Raw genomic sequence first — 14,554 nt, forward strand, 5'->3', positions numbered from 1 at the left:
ATCAAACTCCTTAGATTTTTTTAAGTTTTTACCTATAAAACCAACATTTCTAGATTACACATAAGAGAATTCAGTAAATCTTACACAAAATTGTTTCAATCATACAATAAAATTATTCTAAAGCTCACATGGAAAAGGCAGATAAGAATATAAAATGGCAAATGAAGAGAACAAAAGTCTAGTTTAACAGACAATAAATATAAATAGTTTTAATACAGGTGTGTGAAAGAAGGCAGTTAGATCAATTAAACAGAATAGCTAGCCTAGGAAGAGATACAAGTTTTCGCCCACAGACACAGCAATTTCATATATGATAAAATGAGACCATAAGTCAGTGAAGAAAGGAAAGGTTATTCACAGTTAATGGTGATGCAAATACTACTTACTTTGGAAAAAACCAAGCTAGATCTTTATTTCACAGCCTGTACTAAAATAAACACCAAAGTAAAAACTTAAAATATAAAATACCTTAAACTATCAAATTGAAAATTAATTAATTAATTATTGGGTAAGGATTTTCTAAGCTTTGAACAAATCAAAGAAATCATCAAGAGATTATCATTTAACTATATAAAAATCAAAAATTGTAGGAGACAAAAAATGGTATAATCAAGCAAAAAAGTATTCTATAACATGTCCTTCTCATCTCAGTTTATCACCTCCCTAGTTATAGAAAGTGGTAAAGAAGATGACAATTTAGTACAAAGTAAAATGGTTAAAAATTAGTTTATAATGTAATGTCACTATGTTATAGCTTTTATTAAGTGGTTTCTATTACACTATTTTTACAGAAATTCAAAACATGCTACAGAGACTATTCGAGGGGGTTAGCTATTTCTAAAAGAGCACTGATACTGTAAATGTTATTTTTATATTGGAATGTGAAATTAAGTGGTAAAATAGCAGTCATCTTAATAATATCTGAGTAATTTTGCATTTCTACAATTATTGGTATCACTAAGCTTCCACCCTACCCAAGCACGCACACACAGACATTCAAACTGAGTGCCACTATCTGAATTTGACTAGGGATTGTCCACTCATTTAAAATTGAAGAAATCAAAGTAACTTTGAAAGTTGACACTCTTCCCCAGAAAAAACCATTTTAAGATGCCTTATAAAGCTCTAATATTACCCAAGTTCATAAAAATTATAAATTTGTTTAATAATGTTTGGAAATGGAAATTGTTATTTTTGACTAATTTATTCCTAGACAGTTCAATTAGTGTTAGAGATAAAATTTAACTTTATGGAAAAAATGGCAATTATAATTAAGTAAGTACAACCAGCTGAAACGAGTAGAAGCTTTTAAAGGTCTGAAAAGATAGCAGGATTGTTAAAAGATGCATGTAAACTTATGACTGCAGATTAATTTCTGTTTCCTTTTCTCTGGACTATAAAAAACACTTCAATGTATTTTTTTCATTTCTTGACCTGGCTATCAGGAAATGCAGAGCCAATGTTAGTACTCAAATGCTAAATCCTACATCTAATTGGTTTTCTATTCTATCTGTAGAATTTCCAGTCTTTATTTAAAAGTTTTTATGCATTTTAAAACTGTTAATCATCAAAAATTCCATTTGGAAGAAGAAACAATGCAAAATTTAGATATATTTTAAATAAATAAAAATAAGTAATATAGTCCCTGACTGTGAAAGCCCTTAATCAATAAAAATTTATTGAATATCTACTTCATTCTATGTATGCATTCTTCTAGGGCTAAAGATACTTTTTAGACAAGATAGTTACGGTCTTTGGTCTTATATGTGGCAGGAGGGTTGGGGGAGAAGAGTCATATATTAAGCAGGTAGGGGGTTAGGCAAAGAACAAGCAAACAAATGGATATATTGTTATAAACTGTGGCAAGGAAGTAGGAGGAACAAGATGAAGACATGAAATCAGGACGCGATTGTAAAGGGACTTGTAGGCTATGGCATGGTGGCAGGTGGTCACTGAATGGTTTGGGATGGGGTGGAGCCAGAAGCGAGCATGTGGGACAGGAGCAGTGTGTATTTTGAAAAGCTCACTCTGGCTTCAGGGTGGAGCAGAGACAGAGTGAGTGACTATGGCAATGCCCTCTTGGGACAGAGAGGTGGACAGAGTGGAGATACGTTTGAGGATGAACTGACAAAAGTTGCTGATGGGGTAGATACAGAGTATGAGAGAGAGGAAAATTCAGGATGACTCACAGGTCTCTTGGTTAAGCAATTCTGTGGAAGGTGGTACCATTTACTCTACTTCAGGAAAACAAATTATGCTTTTCAATTCTTGACCATTTTCAACTAACCTGAAGACAGAAGAACCCAGCTTGAATCAAGGTTGCAGGATTAGAGATGAGAAACAATTTCAATAAGACTACATGTGATTTATCCTGCTGCTGCTGCTAAGTCGCTTCAGTCGTGTCTGACTCTGTGCGACCCCATAGACGGCAGCCCACCAGGCTCCTCCGTCCATGGGATTTTCCAGGCAAGAGTACTGGAGTGGGGTGCCATTGCCTTCTCCAGTGATTTATCCTAGAAACACAGAAATAATGCCTTCCATGGACACTTCTAGGAATCACTCCCTCTTTTTCTTCTCTTTCTAAAGCACTTGGAAAACAAACTTCCTACTAAATTCATGGAAAGATGCTCAACATCATTAGCTATCAGGAAAATACAGATCAAAACCATAATGAGATACCACTTCACACCCACTAGGATGTTTATAATAAAAAATAGCAGATAATAACTGTTGCCAAAGGTGTGCAGACACTGGAACCCTCATATCCTGGTGGTGGAAATGCTTTGGAAAACAGCCTGGCAGTTCCTCCAAAGCTTCAACATCAAGCTGCTATATGACCCAGCTATTCTAATTCAAGTATAAACCCAAGAGAAATGAAAACATATGTTCAAATAAGAAACGTTTATAGTAGCATTATTCACAATAGCTCCCAAGTGGAAACAACTCAAGTGTACATTAACTGATGGACAAAGAATATATACCATAATAGAATATTATTTGGCAATAAAAAGGAATGCAAACACTGTTTACGACAGCCAAGATATGGAAGTAACCTAAATGTTCATTAACAGAGGACTGCATAAAGGAGGGGCAGTACATATTTACAGTCGAATATTACTCAGCCATCACAAAGAATGAAATAATATCATTTGCAGCAATATGGATGTGGACCTTAAAATTGTCATTAGAAAAGACCCAGATGATGGGAAAGATTGAAGACAGGAGGAGAAGGGGACGACAGAGGACAAGATGGTTAGATGGCATCACGGACTCAATAGGCATGAGTTTGAGCAGGCTCCAGGAGACAGTGAAGGACAGTAAGGCCTGGAGTGCTGCAGTCCATAGGGTCACAGAATCGGTCACAACTGAGCAACAATAAAAACTGTCATACTGAGTGAAGTAAGTTAGACAGAGAAGTAGAAACATCATATGACATCCCTTATATGAGGAATCTAAAAAAACATGATACAAATGAACTTATTTATAAAACTGAAACACACTGACAGACTTAAGAGAATGAACTTACAGTTGCAGCAGCAGTGGGCGGGGGGCGGAGGATGGGGGAATAGATAGTTAGGGAGTGTGGGATGGACAGGTACACACTGCTATATTTAAGATGGATAACTAACAGGGAACTCTACTCAACGCTATGTGGCAGCCTAGGTGGGAAGGGTTTTGGGGGAGAATGGATACATGTATATGTATGGCTGAGTTGCTTTGCTCTCCATCTGAAACCACTATAACATTGTTAATCCACTATACTCCAACACAAAATAAAAAGGTTTTAAATAAAAGGAATGCACACCGATGCATATTATAACATGGATGAACCTCAAACACATTACACTAAGTGAAAGAAGGCAGTCACAAAAACAATATATTGTATGATTCTATTCACAGGAAATATCCAGAACAGACAAATCTAGAGAAACAGAAAGTAGATGAGTGGTTGTCTAGAGCTGGGGGAGGGGCAAATACGGAATGACTGTTAATGGGTATGGGATTTCTTTTGGGGGCATCGAAAGTATTCTAAAATTAGATTGTGGTAGATTGTTGCAAAATTTTATATATACACTAAATATATACTGTATATACACTAAATAAATCTGTACATTTTTAAATGGGTAAATTTTATGTTATGTGAAACATATCTCAAAATAGATGAGGAAAAAAAACTTCCTAGATGTTGCCTTTTATTTACACTCTGAGAGAAGCTAGATATTAGAGAGTTACATGGGAAAATATTCAGGTAAGGCCAAGTCAAAGTTACACAGGTCTTTTTCTGCAGGACTTCTCAGAGCCTTTAATGTGCCAAAACGCACTATGAATTACCAAGAGTGGGTGGGTAGGAATCGGATATAGGTTGCATCACACACACACCACACACAATTAGGTTTTGCAGAACCCACTTCAGAAAACAATGTACCTAGGACTTTTCCCATTTATTCACCAAGCACTACCTGAGTCCTTGCAGTCTCCTGGAACTCAATCGGGGCTATGAGGTGAGGCTGACTACTTTCCCTGCCTTCCACTGAGCTTGTATAGAAGCTCAGAAGAAAGAAAAGGGATGTGCTCAAATTTAAGCTGAACACATCGGGAGAAGCACAATGCTGATGCTACAAACTAAATACTATGGGACCCCTTGGGAGAGATGAATTCTGGCTGTGGACTGTGGAACACTTCATGGAAGACCCAGCATTTCAGCCAGACCCTGAACTGTGAGTGGGGTCTAGACACATGGAGATGGGAGGAAGGGATGTGGCACAGGAACCCAGGTCTAGGTGGTGGAAGGGGAAGTTGGGTGCTTGGATCGGGGAACAGCGAGTAGGTCATTTCAGCTGGAGTATGATGTGAATGAAGCAGAAGAGTAAGACAGACAGCTGTAACAGATTGTGGGTTGATCATAGAGAGCCTTGAATATCCAACCAAAAATGTTTGAACTCGTCCTATAGGAGATGACGACCCAGAGAACATTTCAGAGCAGAGCGGGTGCGGATGGCTGTGAACGAGATACTCCCTGAACCTCAGGGTTTCATCTGTGAAATGGGGCTAGTCCTCCCAACCTCATCCTATTGCAGTGTGCGAGGACCCGAGCACTTGGACACAGGGCAGTGCAGCTCTGAGCAAGTTTACTGCTCGGCAACAGGACAGCTGTTCCCAGTTCCTTTGGAAGAGTATGTGTATCAGAAACACCTGACACGTGATATTTCATCTCCATGTCAGGGCCAGACAGGAAATCTGAGATGGAAAATGAGCGCTTTCAAACAGAACATATTTTAAGTTCTCTTGTAGCAGTCAAATCAGATCTGTATTTGATTTCATTTCATTTTGTTTAGAATGAAATAGGGACTGCAAGGAAGGAACAGCTGCTGGAAACAAAGACGGGGAAAGAGTATAAACAGCAGATTGCCTGACATCAAGTACTAAGACAAGGGGTGTGTGTGAGACAGACAGAAACAGTGAGCATGTGTGAGTGTGTATTCAAAACTGTGTGTGTGGGTGTGTGTTTCAGAGCATATAGGCACATGGCTGCAAGTATGTGGGTATGAGTGTGCATATGTCTCTGTGTGTGAATGTGTGTCTCTATAAATGTGGGCATGAGTTTGGGGTGACTGACTCTATGTCTGTGAGTGCCTGTTGAAGGATGCAGAGGGGAGGAATTGGAAAGGGACAGAGAGAAAGGCACTCCAGCAAAATTGCTGACCCATTTACACTTCTCCCCTCACAGGATGTAAGAACAAAGCAAGCAGGAGACAGTGATCCCCAGGCGCTGCCAAGACTGCAAAACCTCCTCCCACGGGAACACTGAACCCTTACAGACAGAAATCTCTGCCAGCCCAGGAGTCTTACCGGGCCGAGCTGTCCCGGGAGCGCCGGAGCCATCTTGCCACCATTTGTTCTATTCTGTGTGCTTTCCGTGTCTGGAATAAGCTGGTCTCCAGCTCTTCCATTTACCTAAAAAGAAGAAGAGTTTTCTTAAGAAGCTAACCAAAATACTTGGAAGAGGATTCTAACAGATCACCGTGATGCTTCCTATGTTTGCCAATTTTAAGACACGCTGATCAAATAACCAGGGCTTTCTTTGTATCTGAAATTAACACACACAGGTGCTCAGGGTGCACAGAGTGGACAACTTTAGCAGCCCTCTGCCCTAAAGAGCCCACAGTCTTGTGATACACAGACTGGCTTTATTTCTTCAGTGGTTAAAGATAAGGATTGGGAAATGTAAGTAAGGCTTCTCAAACTGTGACTATGACCCACTGTCAGAGACACACTTTCTATGACGCTGCCCTCCCACCTCAACTCTGTGTGCATCCCTGGACAGCACAACTTGGTTTTGACTGCATCGGGAACTACATGGAGATGGAATCATTTTAATCACATTGTGCCCACTCGTCTGAGTGCTGGTTTTTTTTTTTTTGCTTAGCATTTTATATCTAATTTTTGAACAGGTAATTCTGAATTTGTATAATTCAAACCCAAGATTTAAAAAAAGAAAAAGATATACAGTTACTGTATTGAGCACTTAAAAATTTGTTAAGAGGGTAGATCTCATGTTAAGTGTGTTCTTACCATAAAAATAAAAAAAGATATACAGTGAAAGGTCTCCGCTCTCCTCTTCCCTAACCCCATCCACTCAGTTCCCATACTGATACATAATCAGTTTTCCCACTTGAGATATCTGTCTTTCCAGAGTTTCTGTATGCCTGAACAAGCAAATACAAATATAGATTTTATGTATCCTCTTCTTAACACAAAGGATAGTACACCACACACATTGTTCCACACCAAGCTTTCTTCATCACTATCTTTTCACATTAATACAAAGAATGCCTCCTCATTCCTTTTGACAGCCTCTGAGTATTACACTGTATGAATGTACTCTAATTTAAGAAGTAGTCTTCCCTTGATAGACATTTGGGTTATTGCCAATCTCTCTATTGTAATATTGCAACGAGTTATGTTGTACAAATATCACTTCTGTACATATGCAATTATATATTTGGTTAAGTTTCCAGATATTGAATTGCGAGGTCAAAATTTACATGCATTTGTGCTTTGATAGATATTATCAGGTTACCAAGAAAAACAGTATATATGCTTGAGATTAAAGTTTCCTAAAACAATATATAATTTTATATTTCTTAAAATACTGTCTCAACTGATAAAGTTAATTTCACAATCCAATAAATACCCATACAAAATAATACATGACACTGGGAAATAACCATGGATACAGAAAAAAAATTTTTTTAATTACAAGAGATTATGTTGCTTAACAATACATAAATACCTTTGAAAAACTTAATAACTAGATGGTTTTCAAGGGAAATATAAATGATATGAGATGACCCTAGAAGAGACAGAATGTCTAAAAGACAATTACCACAGAAGAGAAAGTTGTTAAAGAGCTACACTCAAAAAACATTCTGGGCAATAGGCTCAAAAGTGAACTCTCACAAATTTATAAGACATAGCTCACCCTTATGGTTTTTATTTGTTTTACTTTAAATATTAAAAAAAAAAGCTATTCCATGCAAATAGAGACCAAAAGAAAACAGGAGTAGCAATACTCAGATAAAATAGACTTTAAAACAAAGGCTGTGTGAAAAGAGACAAAGAAGGACACTACATAATGATCAAAGGATCAGTCCAAGAAGAAGATATAACAATTATAAATATATATACACCCAACATAGGAGCACCACAATATGTAAGACAAATGTTAACAAGTATGAAAGGTAAAATTAATAATAACACAATAATAGTGGGAGACTTTAACACCCCACTCACACCTATGGATAGATCAACTACACAGAAAATTAACAATGAAACACAAACTTCAAATGATACAATAGACTGGTTAGACCTAATTGATATCTATAGGACATTTCACCCCAAAACAATGAATTTCACCTTTTTCTCAAGTGCACATGGAACCTTCTCCAGGATAGCCTTGGTAAATTCAAAAAATTGACATAATTCCAAGCATCTTTTCAGACCACAATACAGTAAGATTAGATGTCAATTATAGGAGAATAAATATTAAAAATTGCAATATATCGAGGCTGAACAACACACTGCTGAATAACCAACAAACCACAGAAGAAATCAAAATATGCATAGAAATGAATGAAAATGAAAACACAACAACCCAAACCTATGGGACACTATAAAAGCAGTGCTAAGGGGAAGGTTCATAGCTATACAGGCTTACCTCAAGAAACAAGAAAAAAGTCAAATGAATAACCTAACTCTATACCTAAAGCAACTAGAAAAGGAAGAAATGAAGAACCCCAAGGTTAGTAGAAGGAAAGAAATCTTAAAAATTAGGGCAGAAATAAATGCAAAAGAAACAAAAGAGACCATAGCAAAAATTAACAAAGCCAAAAGCTGGTTCTTTGAGAAGTTAAATAAAACTGACAAACCATTAGCTAGACTCATCAAGAAACAAAGGGAGAAAAATCAAATCAACGAAATTAGAAATGAAAATGGAGAGATCGCAACAGACAACACAGAAATACAAAGGATCATAAGAGACTATTATCAGCAACTATATGCCAATAAAATGGACAACTTGGAAGAAATGGACAAATTCTTAGAAAAGTACAACTTTCCAAAACTGGACCAGGAACAAATGGACAATCTTAACAGACCCAACACAAGCACAGAAATTGAAACTGTAATCAGAAATCTTCCAGCAAACAAAAGCCCAGGGCCAGAAGGCTTCACAGCTGAATTCTACCAAAAATTTAGAGAAGAGCTAACACCTATCCTACTCAAACTCTTCCAGAAAATTGCAGAGGAAGGTAAACTTCCAAACTCATTCTATGAGGCCACCATCACCCTAATACCAAAACCTGACAAAGATGCTACAAAAAAAGAAAACTACAGGCCAATATCACTGATGAACATAGATGCAAAAACCCTTAACAAAATTCTAGCAAACAGAATCCAACAACATATTAAAAAGATCATACATCATGACCAAGTGGGCTTTATCCCAGGGATGCAAGGATTCTTCAATATCCTCAAATCAATCAATGTAATACATCACATTAACAAATTGAAAAATAAAAACCATATGATTATCTCAAGAGATGCAGAGAAAGCCTTTGACAAAATTCAACATGCATTTATGATAAAAACCCTCCCGAAAGCAGGAATAGAAGGAACATACCTCAACATAATAAAAGCTATATATGACAAACCCATAGCAAACATTATCCTCAATGGTGAAAAACTGAAAGAATTTCCCTTAAAGTCAGGAACAAGATAAGGGTGCTCACTCTCACCACTACTATTCAACATAGTTTTGGAAGTTTTGGCCACAGCAATCAGAGCAGAAAAAGAAATAAAAGGAATCCAGATTGGAAAAGAAGAAGTAAAACTCTCACTGTTTGCAGATGACATGATCCAATACATAGAAAACCCTAAAGACTCCACCAGAAAATTACTACAGCTAATTAATGAATATAGTAAAGTTACAGGATATAAAATCAACACACAGAAATCCCTTGAATTCCTATACACTAACAATGAGAAAACAGAAAGAGAAATTAAGGAAATAATTCCATTCACCATTGCAATGAAAAGAATAAAATACTTATGAATATATCTACCTAAAAAAACAAAAGATCTATATATATAAAACTATAAAACACTGATGAAAGAAATCAAAGAGGACACAATAGATGGAGAAATATACCGTGTTCATGGAGCAGAAAAATCAATATAGTGAAAATGAGTATACTACCCAAAGCAATCTATAGATTCAATGCAATCCCTATCAAGCTACCAATGGTATTTTTCACAGAACTAGAACAAATAATTTCACAATTTGTATGGAAATACAAAAAACCTCAAATAGCCAAAGCAATCTTGAGAAAGAAGAATGGAACTGGAGGAGTCAACCTGCCTGACTTCAGGCTCTACTACAAAACCACAGTCATCAAGACAGTATGTACTGGCACAAAGACAGAAGTATAGATCAATGGAACAAAACAGAAAGCCCAGAGATAAATTCATGCACCTATGGACACCTTATCTTTGACAAAAGAGGCAAGAATATACAATGGAGAAAAGACAATCTCTTTAACAAGTGGTGCTAGGAAAACTGGTCAATGACTTGTAAGAAAATGAAACTAGAACACTTCTAACGCCATACCCCAAAATAAACTCAAAATGGATTAAAGATCTAAAGGTAAGGCCAGAAACTATAAAACTCCTAGAGGAGAACATAGGCAAAACACTCTCCAACATATGACCCACCTCCCAGAATATTGGAAATAAAAGCAAAAATAAGCAAATGGGACCTAATTAAAATTAAAAGCTCTTGCACAACAAAGGAAACTATAAGCAAGGTGAAAAGACAGCCTTCAGAATGGGAGAAAATAATAGAAAATGAAGCAACTGACAAAGAATTAATCTCAAAAATACACAAGCAACTCCTGCAGCTCAATTCCAGAAAAATAAATGACCCAATCAAAAAATGGGCCAAAGAACTAAACAGACATTTCTCCAAAGAAGACATACAGATGGCTAACAAACACATGAAAAGATGCTCAACATCACTCATTATTAGAGAAATGCAAATCAAAACCACTAGGAGGTACCATTTCACGCCAGTCAGAATGGCTGCGATCCAAAAGTCTACAAGCAATAAATGCTAGAGAAGGTGTGGAGAAAAGGGAACCCTCTTACACTGTTGGTGGGAATGCAAACTAGTACAGCCACTATGGAGAACAGTGTGGAGATTCCTTAAAAAACTGGAAATAGAACTGCCATATGACCCAGCAATCCCACTGCTGGGCATACAAACCAAAGAAACCAGAATTGAAAGAGACACATGTACCCCCAATGTTCATCACAGCACTGTTTATAATAGCCAGGACATGGAAGCAACCTAGATGTCCATCATCAGATGAATGGATAAGAAACCTGTGGTACATATACACAATGGAGTATTACTCAGCCATTAAAAAGAATACATTTGAATCAGTTCTAATGAGATGGATGAAACTGGAACCTATTATACAGAGTGAAGTAAGCCAGAAAGAAAAACACCAATACAGTATACTAACGCATATATATGGAATTTAGAAAGATGATAACAATAACCCTGTGTGCGAGACAGCAAAAGAGACACCGATGTATAGAACAGTCTTTGGGACTCTGTGGAAGAGGGTGGGATGGTTTGGGAGTATGGCATTGAAACATGTATATTATCATATGTGAAACGGATTGCTAGTCCAGGTTCGATGCATGATACAGGGTGCTCAGGGCTGGTGCACTGGGATGACCCAGAGGGATGGGATGGGGAGGGAGGTGGGGGGTGGTTCAGGATGGGGAACAGATGTACACCCATGGTGGATTCATGTCAATGTATGGCAAAACCAATACAATATTGTAAAGTAATTAGCCTCTAAAAATAAATAAATAGGGAAAAAAAAAGAAAAGAAAAAAAAAATTCCCGGGTAAATAGGTTCAAAGGTGAACTCTCACAAATTTATAAGACATAGCTCACCCTTACGATCTTTGTTTTACTTTAAATATAAACTTTAAATTTTGGAATAATTTTAGATGAACACAAAGGCCGCAAAGATAATACAGAGAATTCCATTACACCCTTCATTCAGCTTTCCCTAATGTTAGCATCTTACATAATCATTGTAACTTTGTCAACACTAAGCAATTAACATTGGTACACTAATATTAGCTAGGCTGTAGATTTTATTCAGATTTCATCAGCTTTTCCATTTATGCTTCTTTTCTGTTCTAGGATTCAATCTAGGATATCACATTGCTTTTAGCCAGCTTAGTTTATTTCCCCCAATGCTATGCCAGGTATTGAAGAGCATTAAAAAAAAAAGAAAGCTTCCAAAATTTTTTAAACAGTCATTATAACATTGATACCAATTCTGATAAACATAGTACGATAAGGCAGAAATACCATCTCCCTTACAATTATCAAAGTAAATATCCCAAATAAAATATTAGCAACTAGAACCTATCAGAATCTACAGAATAATAATGGAATCTCTACTAGGAGTGCACTAACCATTTTCATATAAAAATGAAAGCAGGACACCCAAACTCATCACTTTGGAAACACGGAGACATCATTTTTCATCAAATGGCAGCTAAATACAAATTAATGGGTATAAAGCATAGACTGCAACCAAAAATAAATTCCATTTGGATCAAGGGATGTGTCAGTCTAGCTTTTTTCCTATGGGGACAGCAGACCTGAATACTATCTTCAGTTCTACACAGCTCACTTTTTATAATTATAAAAGTGAGAGATTTCTGGTTAAAGTTGGTGAATTGAAACAATGTCTTAATCTTTCTTCTCTTTTCTAAATCTTACAAATTACAATAAAGGAAATAAACCCATAGAATAGAGAAGACCATAGATGAGCAATGTTGACAGTGTCTGGAAGATAAACTGCTGGGAGGAGATGTAACTGAGCAGAGCAAAGGAAACAGAAACCAGTGTGCTTGCAGAAAGAGACTCTGATGGAAAACAGGCTGATTTGCCATTTGATGGCTCAGGAATTAGAGGCAGCAGGTATGGGAGAAAGCAGGGATGAAGAATAGGGCTGAAAACATGAAATGTCTGTATAAAGCAGCAACTATATTCACAGGCCCCATCCTACTACCTGCCTAGACAACCATCCCTTCGCTAGCCTTCTGGGGGAAAAAGACTTGTTCTTTAGCGAATCAAACATGAGAGGCTGCAGATTTGTGGAGACCAGGCACAACACAGGATATGGGAATGAAATAGAAGGATTAAGAAAAATTCTTCTTACTAAATGACAAGAACTCCTTTGCCCAGTTCCCAGAATCCAGGCAGCTAGGAATTTACATCCAAAGAGACAAGAGATCTTTTTCTGGAGAACTAAAGAGCACCAGAGAAAAGACCTTTAGATAGTGATACTTCTGGTAACTTGCTGCCAGATCACCCTGGCTTGAAATCTGTCAGTGTCCTGTCAGTGGGCTCCATCCATCCATCACACAAAGCTTCCAATCATTTTGGTTTTTTTCCCAAAACATCTCAGATCTCTTTTCATTCTTTGATAATCTCAATGCCCTGACCATGCATACATATTGTCGATGACCTGCCCCATCCAATTGCTTTTAATGCTTCACTCTTACACATGAATAGATATTTGAGGAAACCTATACTATTTTAAAAAGATCAAAACAAATGGAACTCTAACAGAGACAATGCAGGAAATAAGAAAAAATGTTAATCTACAATTCAAATCCTCAAAAAGATAAGATGTTACATCTATGAAACAAGAAGAGAATTTTCTTTGAAAAAGAATAATCAGAGAACATAAATCTGGAAACTAAAAATAAAATAGCTGGAATAAAAATTCAGTTAAAAAGTTGAGAAATGTAGTCAATAAAATATAGAAAAAGTAACCAAGAGCCAAAGACAGGGTAAAAAGAAAAAAATAGATATGTATAGTTAACAATCCAGGACGTCCAAAATTCATCCACCATGAGTTCTGTAAGGAGAGAGTAAAGGAAATGGAGATAAGGAAATTGTTAAATAAGTCAATAACGTTTGCCTTAGAAGCTTATTTCCAGATTAAGAATGTTTACTAATTACCCAGCATAATTAATGAAAAAATACCCACATCAAGAAATGACATTGTAAAATTTCAGAAACTAGAAACAGAACATCTTCAAAGCTTTGGGAGGAAAAAAAATGGATCACACACGAAAAACTGAGAACAAAAATGGCATTAGACTTCTCGGGAAAAACAGAGGCCGGAGGACATTGAAGCCACGCCTTCAAATCTCTGAAGGAAAATAATTTTCAATCTCTAGGTTGAATTATAGATTATAGATTCTATAGATTACAGAATTATACTATCAGTTCAGTTGAGTCGCTCAGTCATGTCCAACTCTTTGTGACCCCATGAACCCCAGCATGCCAGGCCTCCCTGTCTATCAACTCCTGGAGTCCACCCAAACCCATGTGCACTGAGTTGGTGATGCCATCCAACCATCTCATCCTCTGTCGTCCCCTTCTCCTCCTGCCCTCAATCTTTATAAGCATCAGGGTCTTTTCAAATGAGTTAGCTCTTTGCTTCAGGTGGCCAAAGTATTGGAGTTTCAGCTTCAACATCAGTCCTTCCGATGAACACCCAGGACTGATCTCCTTTAGGATGGACTGGTTGGATCTCCTTGCAGTCCAAGGGGCCCTCAAGAGTCTTTTCCAACACCACAGTTCAAAAGCATCAATTCTTCGATGCTCAGTTTTCTTTATATTACAATTCTCACATCCATACCTGACTACTGGAAAAACCATAGCCTTGACTAGACCGACCTTTGTTGGCAAAGTAATGTCTCTGCTTTTTAATATGCTGTCTAGGTTGGTCATAACTTTCCTTCCAAGGAGTAAGCGTCTTTTAATTTCATGGCTGCAGTCACCATCTGCCGTGATTATGGAGCCCCCCAAAATAAAGTCAGCCACTGTTTCCACTGTTTCCCCATCTATTTGCCATGAAGTGATGGGACCAGATGCCATGATCTTAGT

At 37.2% G+C, this 14,554-nt stretch overlaps 1 protein-coding gene across 1 annotated transcript in view; it reads right to left on the reverse strand.

Annotated features, from left to right (window-relative positions):
• FRMPD1 (FERM and PDZ domain containing 1) overlaps positions 1-14,554 on the reverse strand; it is a 108,141-nt gene that overhangs the window by 42,522 nt on the left and 51,065 nt on the right. The window contains exon 2 of the mRNA XM_010847084.1: positions 5,851-5,955. Coding sequence (XP_010845386.1) covers positions 5,851-5,951 — 101 coding nt within the window. The 5' untranslated portion in view covers positions 5,952-5,955. The remainder of the gene's footprint in view (positions 1-5,850; positions 5,956-14,554) is intronic.

The sequence above is a fragment of the Bison bison genome, unplaced genomic scaffold (genome assembly GCF_000754665.1).
Source record: "Bison bison bison isolate TAMUID 2011002044 unplaced genomic scaffold, Bison_UMD1.0 scf7180017864243, whole genome shotgun sequence".
NCBI classification, from domain to species: Eukaryota; Metazoa; Chordata; class Mammalia; order Artiodactyla; family Bovidae; genus Bison; species Bison bison.